Consider the following 14,369-nt stretch of genomic DNA (forward strand, 5'->3'; position numbering starts at 1 on the left):
TTATTTCTATGTCTTCAGATGTTTCAGGAAGGAACAAAAAATGGTGAGACTAGCTTGCTGGTATTGTATATTGTATCAATATAGTAGACCTTTATGAGACTGCATCTTCTCTGCGTTTACCTACTGTACTGACCTTTGGTTTAGTACTACAATGGAGGGCATGTTTGAACACTATTTCTAATTATTTTTCTGTCTTTTTATCTATCTGTACTATCTTACACTAAAGAGGTTTCTATCTCAAGTCAAAGGAACAGAATGGTGCTACTAGATTTTTGTTTTTCCCTCTCCCCTTCCCCCCCATAATTCAGCTGAGCTGCTTTGATTAGACTGGAATGTCAGAGACCCATTGCACCCATATTTTATCAGTTCATCTCTTTTTAACATAATCACAAAGTCTGTTTCTGTTTCAGAGCACTCCAACCAAAGTAATAAGAAAAGCTCAGGAATTAATTCTGACATGCCTACAGTTTATTTAAAAACCATAGTCAGTTTGGCTTACTGCGAATCCATTTGTACTTTAGTACATTCCCAAGTTTCCCTAGCCTGTTCTCTAGATGTAGGTATGCTGATGTGAAGGCTTCATCATGACAGTTTAATTTCATTTGATAATCAAAGTAGTTCACCCATGAAATAAAAAATGACAAGCTCCAGCAACTCTTTCCTTTACAATCCCTTGCTGTCATTGAGCTTCCTTACCTGAATGACCATTATTGGTCAATGTAAACTGGTCAGTGGAGGGCACATTATAGCCTATGAATTCTAAAGGCAAGAGATTAGAATCATACTGGAGAATATCTTTGTGGAAATCTATTGGCGATTGGAATACTCCTCCACAAAACGGGTATTTCTTTGGCCAGGCCTTCTCTCCATCAGGACCTGTGTAAATTATCAAAGAGACACATTTGTCAAGACTTAACTATGCAATTAATATAAAAACTCCCCTGTTTCAGCCTTCACCCAAAATTTGGAAAAGGAGCCTTTTCTGAATTTTTAAGACTTTTTTTTTTTTAAACTTAATTTCATCTTTCCAGTGTGCCATTAGATAGAAAAGTGCCAAATGCCAACAAAAATCTCACATAGAGACACTCTACCACCCCTCTATTTTTTTACAATCTCCACTGCTGTTGATGTTACACTCTTGGGGAACTGCAGGCCTGGTAGCTCACCAGGTTAGGCCTGCAGGCAGCAGCACCACAGCCAGCCACAGTGCCTCTGGCCCTCTCATGATGGTATTGTCTCTCTTCAGAGTGCACAAGTGTGACAAGTAGAGTTTGGATCTGTGACAGTATTTGGATTATTTACTGACATGAATTACTTTTCCCTATGGAAGTAACAGGCATATGCACAGTAATGCAGCTATTCCAGCCTTCTGAAGAGAATTGCTGAAAGAAGTGACTTCATGTTGACAGAGGAAAGTTTCCATACTTTTCAGTACATAGAAAGCCAGACCCTTATATAATTTCCTTACCATACAAACTGTCTGGCTCTATCTAGCCATGTTGCATAATGCACAGTGAAAAGCTAACTTGCAAAAATGGAAGGTGTTATGACAATTTGACCTGCAATAACTTGCTCAAACTCTGGTGAAACTTTTCTTCATCACAGTCTTTTGCCCTAGGTAGGATCTACAAAGAATAGATATTATCAAGAGATTTTTAATTGTGCCTTTGATTTAATTACAGATTAATAGCTAGCAGCTGTTCACAAGCTGTAAGCTGAGACCATTTGGATTTAAATACCAAAAGAGGTACTTGCAACTTGTGTTTCTTCTTTACTCTGAAGATTCATCATAATTCTTTCTAAGGCAGGAAGGTCTTTTGGGATCACGCAGCCTGATCTGTATAACACAAGCCATTGGACCTCCCTGGATTAATTTCTACTTCAATGAGGCCATATCTTTCAGAAGGGAAAAAAAATATACTCTGCCTTTAAGCATTGCAGGTAAAAGATACTTCATTAGTGCCCAATGGATAATTACTCTCCTTGGTAGCTTGCTTTTCACTGTGAGTTTGTCTAGCTTTGACTTCGTTTAGATAGTGATTGCTTTTAATCCTTTGCTTAGAAATTGAAGAGCCTCCTGTTAGAATACTTCTGTTCCTCATTAAAGTATTTATAAATAGAGGACATAGTTTCTCAATTCTCTTAAACTAAATAGATTGAGTTCCTTGAGTCTTTGGTTAGAAGGCTGCTTTTCCAAACCTATAATGTTCCTTGTGGCTTCTTTGAAGTCTCTCCAGTGTGTTAACATCTTCCGTGAATCGTGAATGCCAGAATCTAATGTTAGATCGGGTCATCAGTGGCAAAGCAAGTTCAGATCTTTTCTGAAGGAAAATTAACAATCAGGAGAATATTATTAGAGACTCACTTTTTAACGTGAAAGACAGTTTCCAAGGTTATGGATAGTGGAGGTGAATGTGATTTAAACATAGTGCATGTGATAGAATTGGCAAGTTCAGTTCTGGTGCTCAAAGAGAGACTTACTTCCTTGTTAAAGCTCTTTAAGATTATTCAAGACATAGGTTAGCACATGGTATTGTTTGCAGTGTGGATACTCAGACTCAGTCAGTGCTTTCCAGTATAAGTAGGCCTTGATGTTGCTGTAACATAAATCTTTGACTCCAGTTCGCTGCCAATCACATTAATTTCTCTCCTCTTAGATCTTCATGGTACTATCTTAAAGTTATTGAAATTGAAATTCATTTTAAAAGCTAATACATGTTATGCTGATATTATAGAAGACTGTATACTGTCGTCTACATAGTTTTTGGCAAATAACAGATCCATCCAGAGGAGCATAAATTCCACGCTATGGGATATACATATTCAAGAACATTTCCCAGAAAAATATATATCAGGATATACCAGGAAATGATAGTTTCTTGAGGTTGAAACTTGATGTGCAAGTCAATGACACTGAAATTTAACACTTTCCGGGGAGCTAAGACTACAGCAGTGTCAGAAAAAATTGCTGAGAAACCTTTATTGTAAAAAGACTTCAGTAATTTTAAAAGGCTTGGGGTTTCCATGCACTGATAAGATAGTGAGTTTGCAAGAAGATGTCAATATATTACATATTGTAGGTTTGGAGACTTGATAATTAAATAAATAATTTTTAATTGGTGCATAAAATAGAAGTCTAGTCCCAGCCAGTGGAAACCATGTCATGAAGTACCACTCACTTTTTCAGTACTATGTTTGGATGAATTGAATGCCCTTAAGAGCTGGCAACAGAGTATGGGAACTTCCACACCAACATCAGCAGTTCAGAAGGGAAACTTTTGTCTTTTCTATAAAATGCTGTAGTTATTGCAGTCTTTATGTACCTTGATCTTTACTAGCAGTTACCCTTTCCTTGACATAAATCTGCAACTCCATTCACAGGCCTCTAAGCTACAGCAGTTTTTGCTTCTCATTCCTGCTCAATTAAAAAAAACCAAGCAAACCAAACAAAAAGCCTTTTTTGGTACAAAACCAGTTTTTCTAGAAATTCTGCCTTTTGTCACATAGTCTTCCTAATTTCAGTGCCTCAAAACTCCTGTCTCAACGAGCTGAGCTCACTGCAGCTTGGGTTTGCATATGTGAAATTGAGATTTCCATGGTAGATAAACCACACAGCTGGAAGGCATTTCTCAGCTAGCTCTCTTGAAAATGAATGATTGATTGTGAACCAGATTTTCCTTTTTCTGTGCCAGCACATTCAGATAAATTCAGTGGAAATCACATTATGTTTACAAAGGCTCTGTCTGATCACTACTGAATAAAGAATAGCGTGTGGATGTATTAAGATTGGCCTGTACTACAAGTCCCAAAAGGTATTAACATAAGAAATATTGCAAAAATATCTTAGTAGTTAATACCCTTCTTTTGTGACAACATTTGTGACAAAGGGAATGACCCAGGCATTTCAGATGATGTTTGCTGCTATGAGGGTCCTGTCAGGACTGTGTCAGCAGAGCAATAATTGTGCCGTGGGCCTGTCCTACCCACCCAACACTACTATTCAGCTGTTGGAGTGAGCAAATTAAGGTACAGAGCTGTTGGTATGGGTAGAAGTAGGACCTCTCCTGCTACCACTGCGCCCAGTGCAGCCATGAACACTCCCTGCTGTAGGGAGTGCAAACTCAGGTTGCTCAAATTCAGCTTGTGGGCTGCCTTCTAGTACTTGAGTTTCCAAGACCATGTTCCCCTACCACGCTGTAGATAACCCTAAGCCTGACTGTGCCCTCATGTCTATTTTATAAAAGATGTCTGTAAATAAAGTAGTAATAATTCTTTGGATAGTCTTGCTGCCCAGCTGCACGGTGAGCTGAGCAAAATACCCCCAACACCATGGCTGCATGCGTCCATTGTATCATCTCCTTTGGCAGCTTTTAGCTTTCTGTGCCTAAGCTTTCAGCCAGCCTTGCAGCTCTAGCGCTGCTGGGTGATGCAGGACATGTTCCTTTAAGAACAACCATGGTGTCTGCTCCCAGCATGTGTACATTGGCTGACTTAAAAAAAGAAGAAAACATGCCTATAAGACACCAGTGTTACCAACAGACTTTTGCTCTGATGACCAATTAATATTCATGTTGCTCGAGCTTCTCACGGGGTGTCGAAGTTCTCTTGATCTGAAGCAAACTAATGTAGTAAAATGCATTGGGTCAGTAACACGGGGAATGTCTGTGGTATTTTTGCAGCCAGGCAGAGCACTCTGCCCTGTTTTCAGCCAGCTGGAAGCTGTATAGCTGCCGTTAGCCCAGGCTGAGTTAGCACTGAAGGCTGAGAGTCCAGGCTCCCTGCCACAGTAACATGACCCCATGGTTTCCATTTCGCTCAGAGCACAGGCAGAGCTCAGTCATACCATTCTGTGTACACATATCCAATATGTGTGTATCTTTCACATATGTGTCCAGAGGGAAGCTTGTAAGATAGAGGAATTGCCAAGGGCTGTAGCTGTCCCTGCTACTCCATTCAAGTGCTGTATGAGAAATTTTGGGCATGTTCTAGTGCGTTCACTGAAGCTGGCATTTCCTAAGGGGAAGTGGAGGGGTCTTAGCACAAGTTCTCAGCACCTCACTGCATTGGAGTATTTGGCAACAGTAAAACTAAGGAGTTTGCAAGTTCAATTAACCTGAGGTCTGTTACAACAGTTGTTGTGTCTATATTGTAGTGTGAAGTTGTCCCCTCACATGTTAAAGCACATTAATAATTCTGTTGGCTCTATTAATTTAAACTTGGCTGTAAAGCTAGTTTCCTCCATTGTAGCTGCTTGTCCACTATCAAGGAGTGATTCTGGTTCTTTGATTTCATTCCAGCCCTCTTACATTACAGAAGCAGAAAGCCAGAATCTGAAGAATTGAAGCCCAGATCTCCAATTCTACCAATTTACTTCTGGGGCAGAGGATTTCAGGCCTGCACTTTCCAGCCACACAGCAACATTGCCAAAAGCTGCATGCACATGCTATCCTGAGCTATGGGGCAACAATTCTTTTAGTTCTTTAACTGAAAACACTTTTCTCATGATACGCTTCATCTACTTTGTCCATTTTACAGAAGGTGAAGCAGCCCATCAGAGGACACAAAGCAAGCCTGTGTCAGAGGTGGCTGAGGGCTCATGCCCCAGCTCGCTGGCCTGTGCTGTTTCTTCCAGGCACTTTTTCTTGGGCTATATACAAGAATAGTGAAATCAGGAAGAACAAATAGCATTGCTACAGTTTGGCTAAGGAAGAGGCAAATAGAGGAGAGGTTTAGCCTTTATTGTATCTGAAGCAGTGTCCTGGTTTCAGCCGAGATAGAGTTAATTGTCTTCCTAGTAGCTGGTATAGTGCTATGTTTTTGAGTTTGGTATGAGAAGAATGTTGATAACATTGATGTTTTCAGTTGTTGCTAAGTAATGTTTAGTCTCAAGTCAAGGATTTTTCAGCTGCTCGTGCCCAGCCAGCAAGAAGGCTGGAGGGGCACAAGACATTGGGAGGGGACACAGCCAGGGCAGCTGACCCCAACTGGCCAACGGGGTATTCCATACCATGTGACGTCATGTCTAGTATATAAACTGGGGGGAGTGGGGGTGGGGGGATCGCCGCTCGGGGATTAACTGGGCATTGGTCAGCGGGTGGTGAGCAATTGCATTGTATATTCCAATCCATTTATTATTACCGTTGTAATTTTATTAGTGTTATCATTATTAGTTTCTTCTTTTCTGTTCTATTAAACTATTCTTATCTCAACCCAGAAGTTTTACTTTTTTTTCCCCATTTTCTCCCCCATCCCACTGGGTGGGAGGTAAGTGAGTGAGCAGCTGCGTGGTGCTTAGTTTCTGGCTGGGGTTAAACCATGACAAGCAGTAGTTTCCATTATAGCCAAGCCAAATGCTCATTTCTTTGGAAAGCTTGCACTGGAGAGATAAGGCCTGATCACACGCAGTGTCATCTTGCTTCACCACCATGCCCTGAGCTGTATCAACATTCAGTTTTACATATTGTTGTACTAAACAAAGAGAACTTTGACAATCAGCACCCGGATTTCTCCTCCACCCTTAATCTTGTACCTTGACCCTCATCTTGACATCAGTCTGCACTGGGATGATAATGGCTTGACTTCCTTTCCTGTCCTGTTGACTTAATTTTAGTGTGAGGCATTGCAAAGTGTTGCAGGGTTAAAGGTAAATGGTGGAAGGTGTAGGCTGCTGTAAGGAACCAGGATCAGCAGGAGAGTATGGAGAAGCTCTTTTCTGGCTGACTGCAGTCTCTCTAATTGCTGTTTTTCTCTGTGCAGACCAATGTTCTACCTCTGCTTTTTTCCAGGTATATGAAAAGAACTATTCTGTACAAGTTCAGTTGCCACTTTAATTTTTTTGAAGTTGCTTTTTTGTGTTTTTCTAGATATATTTGAAAATCAGTAGTTGAAGGAAAAAAATAAGAATCTGTTTTGTGAACCTTCCCTCTATCCTCCTGTACATGCTAGAAATCAGACTGCAGTATGGCAGTACTTAACAGGAACTGATGAAGTTGGGCATTAAGATTAACATACTCTGAAATAAACACTGGTACCCAAATTCCCAGAAAGGGAGAAGTAACTAATTTAAACAAGCATTACCCTGGGAAGGAGGGTAAAACTTCTACTTCGATGGTAGTAAAAGAAGTCTTGCTTTCCTTACTACCCAGCAGGGTTAGGTTCATCTGATGGCTGCTGTCAAGGTGGAAAATGCAGGCTTTTGTTATTCAAACTGTGCAAAGCTTTTTTTCCCTAATGAGGATGTGAAGTATATGTGTGCATACTGGCAGTTACATTAATACCTATAGACATGCAGCTGACAGTTTTCCTTTTGCTTATGTGAAGCAAGTCAGGTAAACTGGAGCACAGCCAAAGGGAGTAGTTACTAGCAGCGAGTTCAATCTCAGAGGTTCTTTGTGTTGTCTTGGAGCAGCACCAAAGGCTTAAGAAGAAGCATTTTTTGCTGAGATTCTCAGTACTGCCTACTTGTCTGTGGGCACGTGGCATATAAAACACTACTCTGAATGAGGAAATAACTGGCCAGAGGATTTGATCAATTAAAAGAAAATCTCTGGATAATTATTCTTCCTGAGCAGCCATCAGATCCTTCTGGGTTAGTAGCTGACTTAGAGGATTAGTATACAAAATAACACTCCTCTCCTGAATATGATTTATTCTACCTTGTCAGTGCTGGGATTTTCAGGGAGCTAAGTCTCCAGTAACACAATACACGTGACTTGCTGAACTCTGACTCTACTTAAAACTGAAGACCCATGTGGGTAGGGAGAGATATGCTCTTCGCAGAACTAGGCTGAAATGTGCTGCTGGTCTGTGACTGGTGGGGAAACAGGGCTTTGGGGAACCTCTGCAGTTGTAGGGCCAATCTTAGTCTGCTGAAGTTCCTGTCATTCTGCAAGGCAATTTAGAACCCAGAAACCCAGGTATGAAACCTGATGGATGCATAACAGATTTCAAGACAACAGGCCAGATCCAAACCTGGGTAAAGATAGTGAACCTAGTAGGTTCTCACCAGAATACATTTGGCATGTTGTCCTTAAAATACAGAACAAAGCCACAACTTAGTATGTAAAAGTTAGTTAGTACTTACCAATATAAGACCATTTTGACCCTGTTTAAAGACAAAAGAAATATTACTGTGAATATCTGAAATTGATCTTGCTCTGTAAAGAAACGAATTGCCACTTAAACCCATGTACTGAATTTTGCAATACTTTTATCTGTCTTTCTAGCCCCAGATGTTGAACAAAACATAGACTCTTTCAAAGATTATGAACCCTTCTCACCCAAATTATAATTATCCCTGTGATCCTGCCCATAGAGGTGGCTTTCTTGTGGTCACTTAAATCCTGGAGCGAAACTTTTGTCAGGTTTTGGTTTGTTGGGGTTTTTTTTAATAGCCACAGACTCTCTATGTAGGTACATCCCAGATTTTTTTCTGGTTAGGCAACTAAGGAATATAAATGGGGTGTAGCTATAATGAACCACCTTGTGCCTAGTTGAGGAATTTGAAAAACATCAGTGGATTGCCATTGCTACACTGAGAAATGATGGACAGTCACTTCTGTACAGTGGCTCTGGGATTTGCCAACTGAAACAGATAGGAATAGATGGACTTTGAAAAAAGGGAGTATGATACATGAACCCATATAACTCAGGGTATCCCGGGGGGGGTTGAGTGAGTGTTTAAATGATCAATATTCATCCATTGCTTAAGGAACTGAACTTGAGACAGTGTTTCTGCATGTCTTTGGAAATGTCTTGACTTATTAAATGCTTTTTTAAATTTTTTTTTTTTTCGGTCCTGAAACCTACTTACAGTCATTCAGCTTGCTGTGTAATTCCAGGTGCTTGTCCTGACAGACCTGAACAGTTTTGGTTATCAGGCTAATGCAAATCTTTACTCTCCGCAAATTTAATTTTATTTCTGCTTAGAAAACAGTCCTGAGTTACAAGTCTTGCAAACACTCAGTGTGTGTGCATGCATGCATGCAAATATTTATTCTTACATGCACATGTCTGCTCAGTACATGATTCTTGGCTGCATTTCTTGTACTCTGAAGCGTGGTCACAGATACAGCTCTTCTCCAAAGAATATTGTGTGAAATGTTTGGGATTAATTTGTAGGGATGTGCAAAACAGCTGCACTTAGCTCTTTTGTATTGATATGTGCTGGGAACACTAAGCTCTCTGCTTCCAGTTCGTTAGGACCAGTATGCCTTGTTCTTTTACACTGGAATTTTCAAAACGAGGTCTGTGTAATCATCCTGGCTGAAGTCCCCAGGTTCCTTGCATAGAAGAATTTGTGTACTGTCTTAGATTTCAAGATGAGAAACCTCATTCTCCTCTCCCCTTCTCTCTGCAGGGGATTATCTCTTACTGAGTTTTTTTGGGGGTGCTTGTGTCCTCTGGTCAGCACCTTCTGTAGGGAAAACTTGCATGAAGATAGCAACTGATTGTCAACAGGTTTTAGAAATTGCCACATCCTCATCTGAGTAGGGTTTGAAGAAATACTGGGTTAATTACAATAGCTACTTTCTGCTCATTCTCCCACTGCCCATTAAAATGTGTACAAAGTGTCAAAACTATGATTTTTATAATCTAGAACAACCTTAAAATGGTCAATTTCAAAGATTTTCAATATTTTGGGTGTTTGTGCCAATCAAAACAAAAATAAATGAAAGCTTAAAGTCTTTTGCCAGGTGAAATGTTCCTTAGCCTGTGAGCATTTTGATGTTCTGCAATTCACTACCATTATGACTTTACTGATGAGCACAGTAACAGCAATTAGCGTAGGTAGGGCTGAGGCCCATTTAACACTTATTTCATCTAACTTAGATCAGGAGATGAATAGATGACTAGATGGCAGAATCTTCTTGATTTTGTCTGAATGAACATGTAGAGCTGCAAAAGTGATTTGCTGCCATCCTCAGACTATCAGCAAGGTTATTAGCCTTATTCTGCTTGATAATGAAATAAGGATGAGGCAGACTGTCACACAGTCTCCCAAAATTGGAGGAGAGTCAAGAGAGTGTCTGATTCACATCTAGAAGGGAACTATCAACAGCTCCGTACCTGTGAGCACTCTCCTGCCTCTTTGTTCATGTTGGGGTGAGTGCTTCTGTGTAACACAGATACATGTCCATGCATGGCAGAGGAGGGTCCTAAAGCCAGTGTATCTGTGTTTCACTGGTCAATATCCAGTGTACAAATACGTTTCCAATGTCACTTGGGAGCTGGGAAAGTGGGAATGGTTTTAGTTACGACAATCTACGTTAGTTGTGTCTCTGACTTGGGTAGACGTCAGAGACAGGCAGATGCTGTAGCTCTTGCCATTTCTTGGTACTGAGCATCTAATTCTAAGATAGAAATTCTCCAGCATTCCCTTCAGGACATATCGTGAGACATGTCTTTTCGACACATCCTTTCACTTCCAAAGCTTCTGTGTTGTCAGAGAAAGCACCTGGAAAGCACCAAGCTCTAGGAAACTGCCGTTCAAGTGGGAGATTCTGCTACAGAATATAGCCATTTTTCAGAGGTTATATGCCCAAAATAAGAAGGTGACCTTAAAAGTTTGAATTCCACCCCTTATGTAGCTCATGTGAAAAACCTGGTAAAATGTTTGTCTTGGCAGAGCTGTTTACGAAACTGACAGCTCTGGATTACACTTGAGCCTTCAGGATTTTCATCCCATGAATATATGTGCTGAGTAAGTCCTCTTACACAACACTTTACAATGATTATCCCTCATATCCTGTAATCAGACTAGGTGGATTATAATTAGCTAGAATGGATGAAAATTGATTATAATCAGCTTGAATAGATGAACACTAACTCCTAAAAAGAGAGTGAGGGCTGACCTCCTGAAACTGGTCCTGTTTAAATATAAGAGAATGAGGTCTAATATATGGGCTTCTTCACAGGCATTGCATTCTTTTCCTCTGGTTTAAAAATAAACAGGGCAGAGGGAAAGGTGTGATGCTTCCACTAACTCTGAGAAGGGCCAGTCTCTGCTTCATTCTATGAGAAACAAAAAGATCACAAAGCAAGACATACTGACCATGCACGAAGTCTGTAATGCATATTAAATCAGAGCACAAATTTCTTTTTCCTATATGTATCAGAATGCCTATTCTGAGAAATTGAAATAAGGATACTAACTCCAAAGAACTGCAGACTGCAACAATATACAGCTTTGAGCATGCTATTTTCATGCATGAAATAGTAATGACTACAAGATGCCAGTTTTCTGCATATATTAGCTGCCCTAAGTTACAAGTGACAATAAAATAGAAAGCTGAAAGACTTTACCATTCAACGGCGCTTGCATTGAGAGTTGTATCTTTAGGAAGAAAATAAGCACAGTAGCGACTGTGACTATACTGAAGCTCTTGGCTGACATCTCAAGGAAAGACTTATAATATTCCGACAGTTCACAGGTTCCTTGCACTCTGAAGAAAGTCCCTTGTAGATATGTAGCAAATAGCAGAATGCACACAGAGCTTCTGCTAATGAGTTATTGCCCTTCTCTCCCCTTGTCTCTCTCCTTCCTTTTAAGACTGCTTTTTATAAAGCTCCTGAGACTCAACCCAAAACAAATGATGTAATCAGACCTGCCTCTAGGTCACAGCACCCTCAGAAAACTGATCATACCCTTCATTACCTCAGTTTTAGTGAGCTCCTCACAGGGCAGACTCCAGCTCTTGGAGAGGGAATTTAAATGTGGAACCTCAGAAATTATTTAGCAGAGACACAAATGCTTAAAAAAGCTGTCCTCTTATGGGCCATACCACAGTAGAGTTTTTCTAGCCTATTTCAGAGTGTCTCCTTCAGCTCCCATTTTTGGATCAGTGTGATTTAGCATAATGGGCCACTGTGAGGACTGGAGGGAGGGGAAGAGAAGTGAGGCTGTGTGTGGGACTGTTAATAACTCAGAGGGACCATGGACACTTGCCATGAAAACCATCCAACTTGTTAGGAAGGGATTTTTTTTTAAGCTGAAAGCTCTTGGAACCAGGAGAACACATGAAGTGGGGAGGAGTGAAAATTCATGAATAAACAGCCCCAGAGTCTAATGTTATGTTCAGGACATGTATGGACAGGGGTAAAGAGGAGCACAGGGTATAAGTTAATGTCCTCTTCTGAAGGTGATTGAGGAATAACCTCTTAAACTGAGTCCACTATGGATCGCTGAGGAGCAGAAGGTGGGATTGGAGAGGCTATTGGTTTTAGTTGAGTACATTATTATTTATAATTGTTACTAACTGCTTACTACATCTCAGTAACAGCTTTGTAGCATGTATTCGTTTTGACTGGTCAGACTTTATTTTTAGCATCTTTATTTATCAACTGCTATTTAATTGCTCAATATTATTAGACTTGCTTATTTTTTCCAACCATCATTTTTGAGGCTGATAAAGGGAAAGGAAGGTTGACTGGATCATGGCTCACTTCTGTCTAGATCCCAGGTAGCGACCTACTGTAGAGCATGATTCTGGCCTATTGCTGCTATTCTTCTGTAGCTGTGTCCTCCCAAGCTAGGCAGAGGAAGGCTGCAGAGAGCAGCAGCAGCTAATTAATGTCTTGTAGCCTCTTAGAAAGCAGCTGTTGTTGAGTACAGTTGCTCTCTCATACTTCTTAGTATTTTGTAAACCTAGATTGTAATTCTGCTTGTTTTGGTTCAGCCAGATGTAATCTAGAGGGAGAGGGCATGAGGTATAGTGAAAATGTTTTTAACATGGCTTTTTAAGTGCTGTTGTCCAGAAAAGAGGCGTGCTGTCTACCATGTTTGTACAGACGGGCATGCTGTGTATTGAAGCATGTGGGCTATCAGCACACAGTTGTTACTGCATGCAGGACCTTCCCTAACCTGCCGCAAGTTTGGAAATATAATTTTGTATGTTTCTGTAGAAGAAATTGTTTTGTCATCAGCCTTCAGGTAACTGGCAACCTGTCTGACAAGCTGCTAAGGCTGGTATCAGTAACAGTTGAAAATTACTTCCTCTACAAAAAGGTCCTGTTGTGTAGGAGGGTGTGGACTGAGTTATCTGCCAAACTGTGTTTTCATATCTCCTTCCTTCCTTTTTTCTGCCAGTGTTCTTGAAAAGTTCACCGTGTTGAAGTATGCTCTGATTCTTAGAATTTCCCTCAGCTCTTTTTTGCATTTCCACAATCTACACCTCTCCTTCCCCAGTTTCTGCTATAGTTTGGCTTCACATCCTTGGGAGGAATTCCAGGCAGCGCTTGTGCTTTCAAGGCTAGCTGGATAGAAAGCTCTTTGCTTGCAAAACCCAAGCCACAGAAAAAGAAAAAGAAAAAAAAAAAAGCTCCTTGACACAGTTATCTGCCTGTATTCTGCACAAACCACACAATGCTTGCCATTTTATTCTATCTTTAAGAAATTTTAGGTTGCTAGCAAGTCGGTTTTCATCTCAGCATCAGTCCAAGGCAGAGACAGAGCAGGGTTTTCATAGATCAGTGGGGCTTATGAGAAGTAAATTCAGATCCCCAGTGCGACAGGTCAGGTTGAAATTTTGTGGTGTGGGTTTATCAATCTTTAACTTGCACTGTCTCCTAACTTTAGTGGTGTTTGTCAAACCGGTAGTAACATATAGACTAATGTGATAGTCATCCTGGAAAGTGCACAGGACAAGTTTAAGGGAACTCATTATGCTGAAAAATGTCTTCTGTGAATGTGGGTGTTTGCCATATTAAAATACATGTTTACAATGCAGTATGCAGTAAGTAGAGCTAAGAACAGGGAGGATGAAAGATGACGTGGATCATGGAGAAAAAACCAAAACACAACCACCCAGCAGGACCATGGGCTTCAGAGGAGACTCAGTATTGCTATGGGATTCCCTGTTGAATGGAACTGCAGAAGTGCAATTATGCTGTAATATAAGATGATTCCATATCCTGTTTCTCCCTAGTTGTGATTTCCCATTTTAAAGCTGCAGCAAAGGAATACAAGGGGTGAATGATAGGTTGCCTAATGTCCCAATGTTGGAGAAAAATTGAGCTTACAGTCCCCACAGTTTGAGGCCCTGCCCCAGTTAGCAGGCAGCACTCCCCACCCGATGCAATTAAGGATCATGAATCCTTTTTAAAAGCAGGATCAAGTGCAGGGTGCTATCTGGCCTGAATATGGATTTGCTTAGCAGCTCCATTATTTCTGTTCCTCAGTTTTTCTACCTTGTTCTTCTCTAGAGCAGTTCATTGAAAAACTTTCAGTTCTGCTGTTCTCAGCTGAGAAGGTAGTGGAGCTTGGCTGGCTTATGCTACAAGAGTTCCCCGTAGCAATGATACCAAAATATTATCACCATCCAGCTGTGATCTAGCTAACCAGGATTTTGCAGTACAGGCTGATTTTCTCC

The 14,369-nt window shown here is 40.6% G+C and overlaps 1 protein-coding gene across 3 annotated transcripts in view; it reads right to left on the reverse strand.

Moving 5' to 3' along the window:
• The window catches only part of CA12 (carbonic anhydrase 12), a 57,998-nt gene that overhangs the window by 15,598 nt on the left and 28,031 nt on the right, over positions 1 to 14,369 (reverse strand). The window contains exons 1-3 of one of the 3 annotated variants that reach the window (XM_052807547.1): positions 11,305 to 11,545; positions 8,084 to 8,104; positions 697 to 876 (exon numbers count right to left, since the gene is read on the reverse strand). In XM_052807547.1, coding sequence (XP_052663507.1) covers positions 697 to 876; positions 8,084 to 8,104; positions 11,305 to 11,395 — 292 coding nt within the window. In that variant the 5' untranslated portion in view covers positions 11,396 to 11,545. Of the gene's footprint in view, positions 1 to 696; positions 877 to 8,083; positions 8,105 to 11,304; positions 11,546 to 14,369 lie in introns of those variants that run through there. The other 2 variants (XM_052807545.1, XM_052807546.1) reach the window with 2 other exon arrangements.

This window comes from Harpia harpyja, chromosome 14, assembly GCF_026419915.1.
Source record: "Harpia harpyja isolate bHarHar1 chromosome 14, bHarHar1 primary haplotype, whole genome shotgun sequence".
Classification (NCBI taxonomy): Eukaryota; Metazoa; Chordata; class Aves; order Accipitriformes; family Accipitridae; genus Harpia; species Harpia harpyja.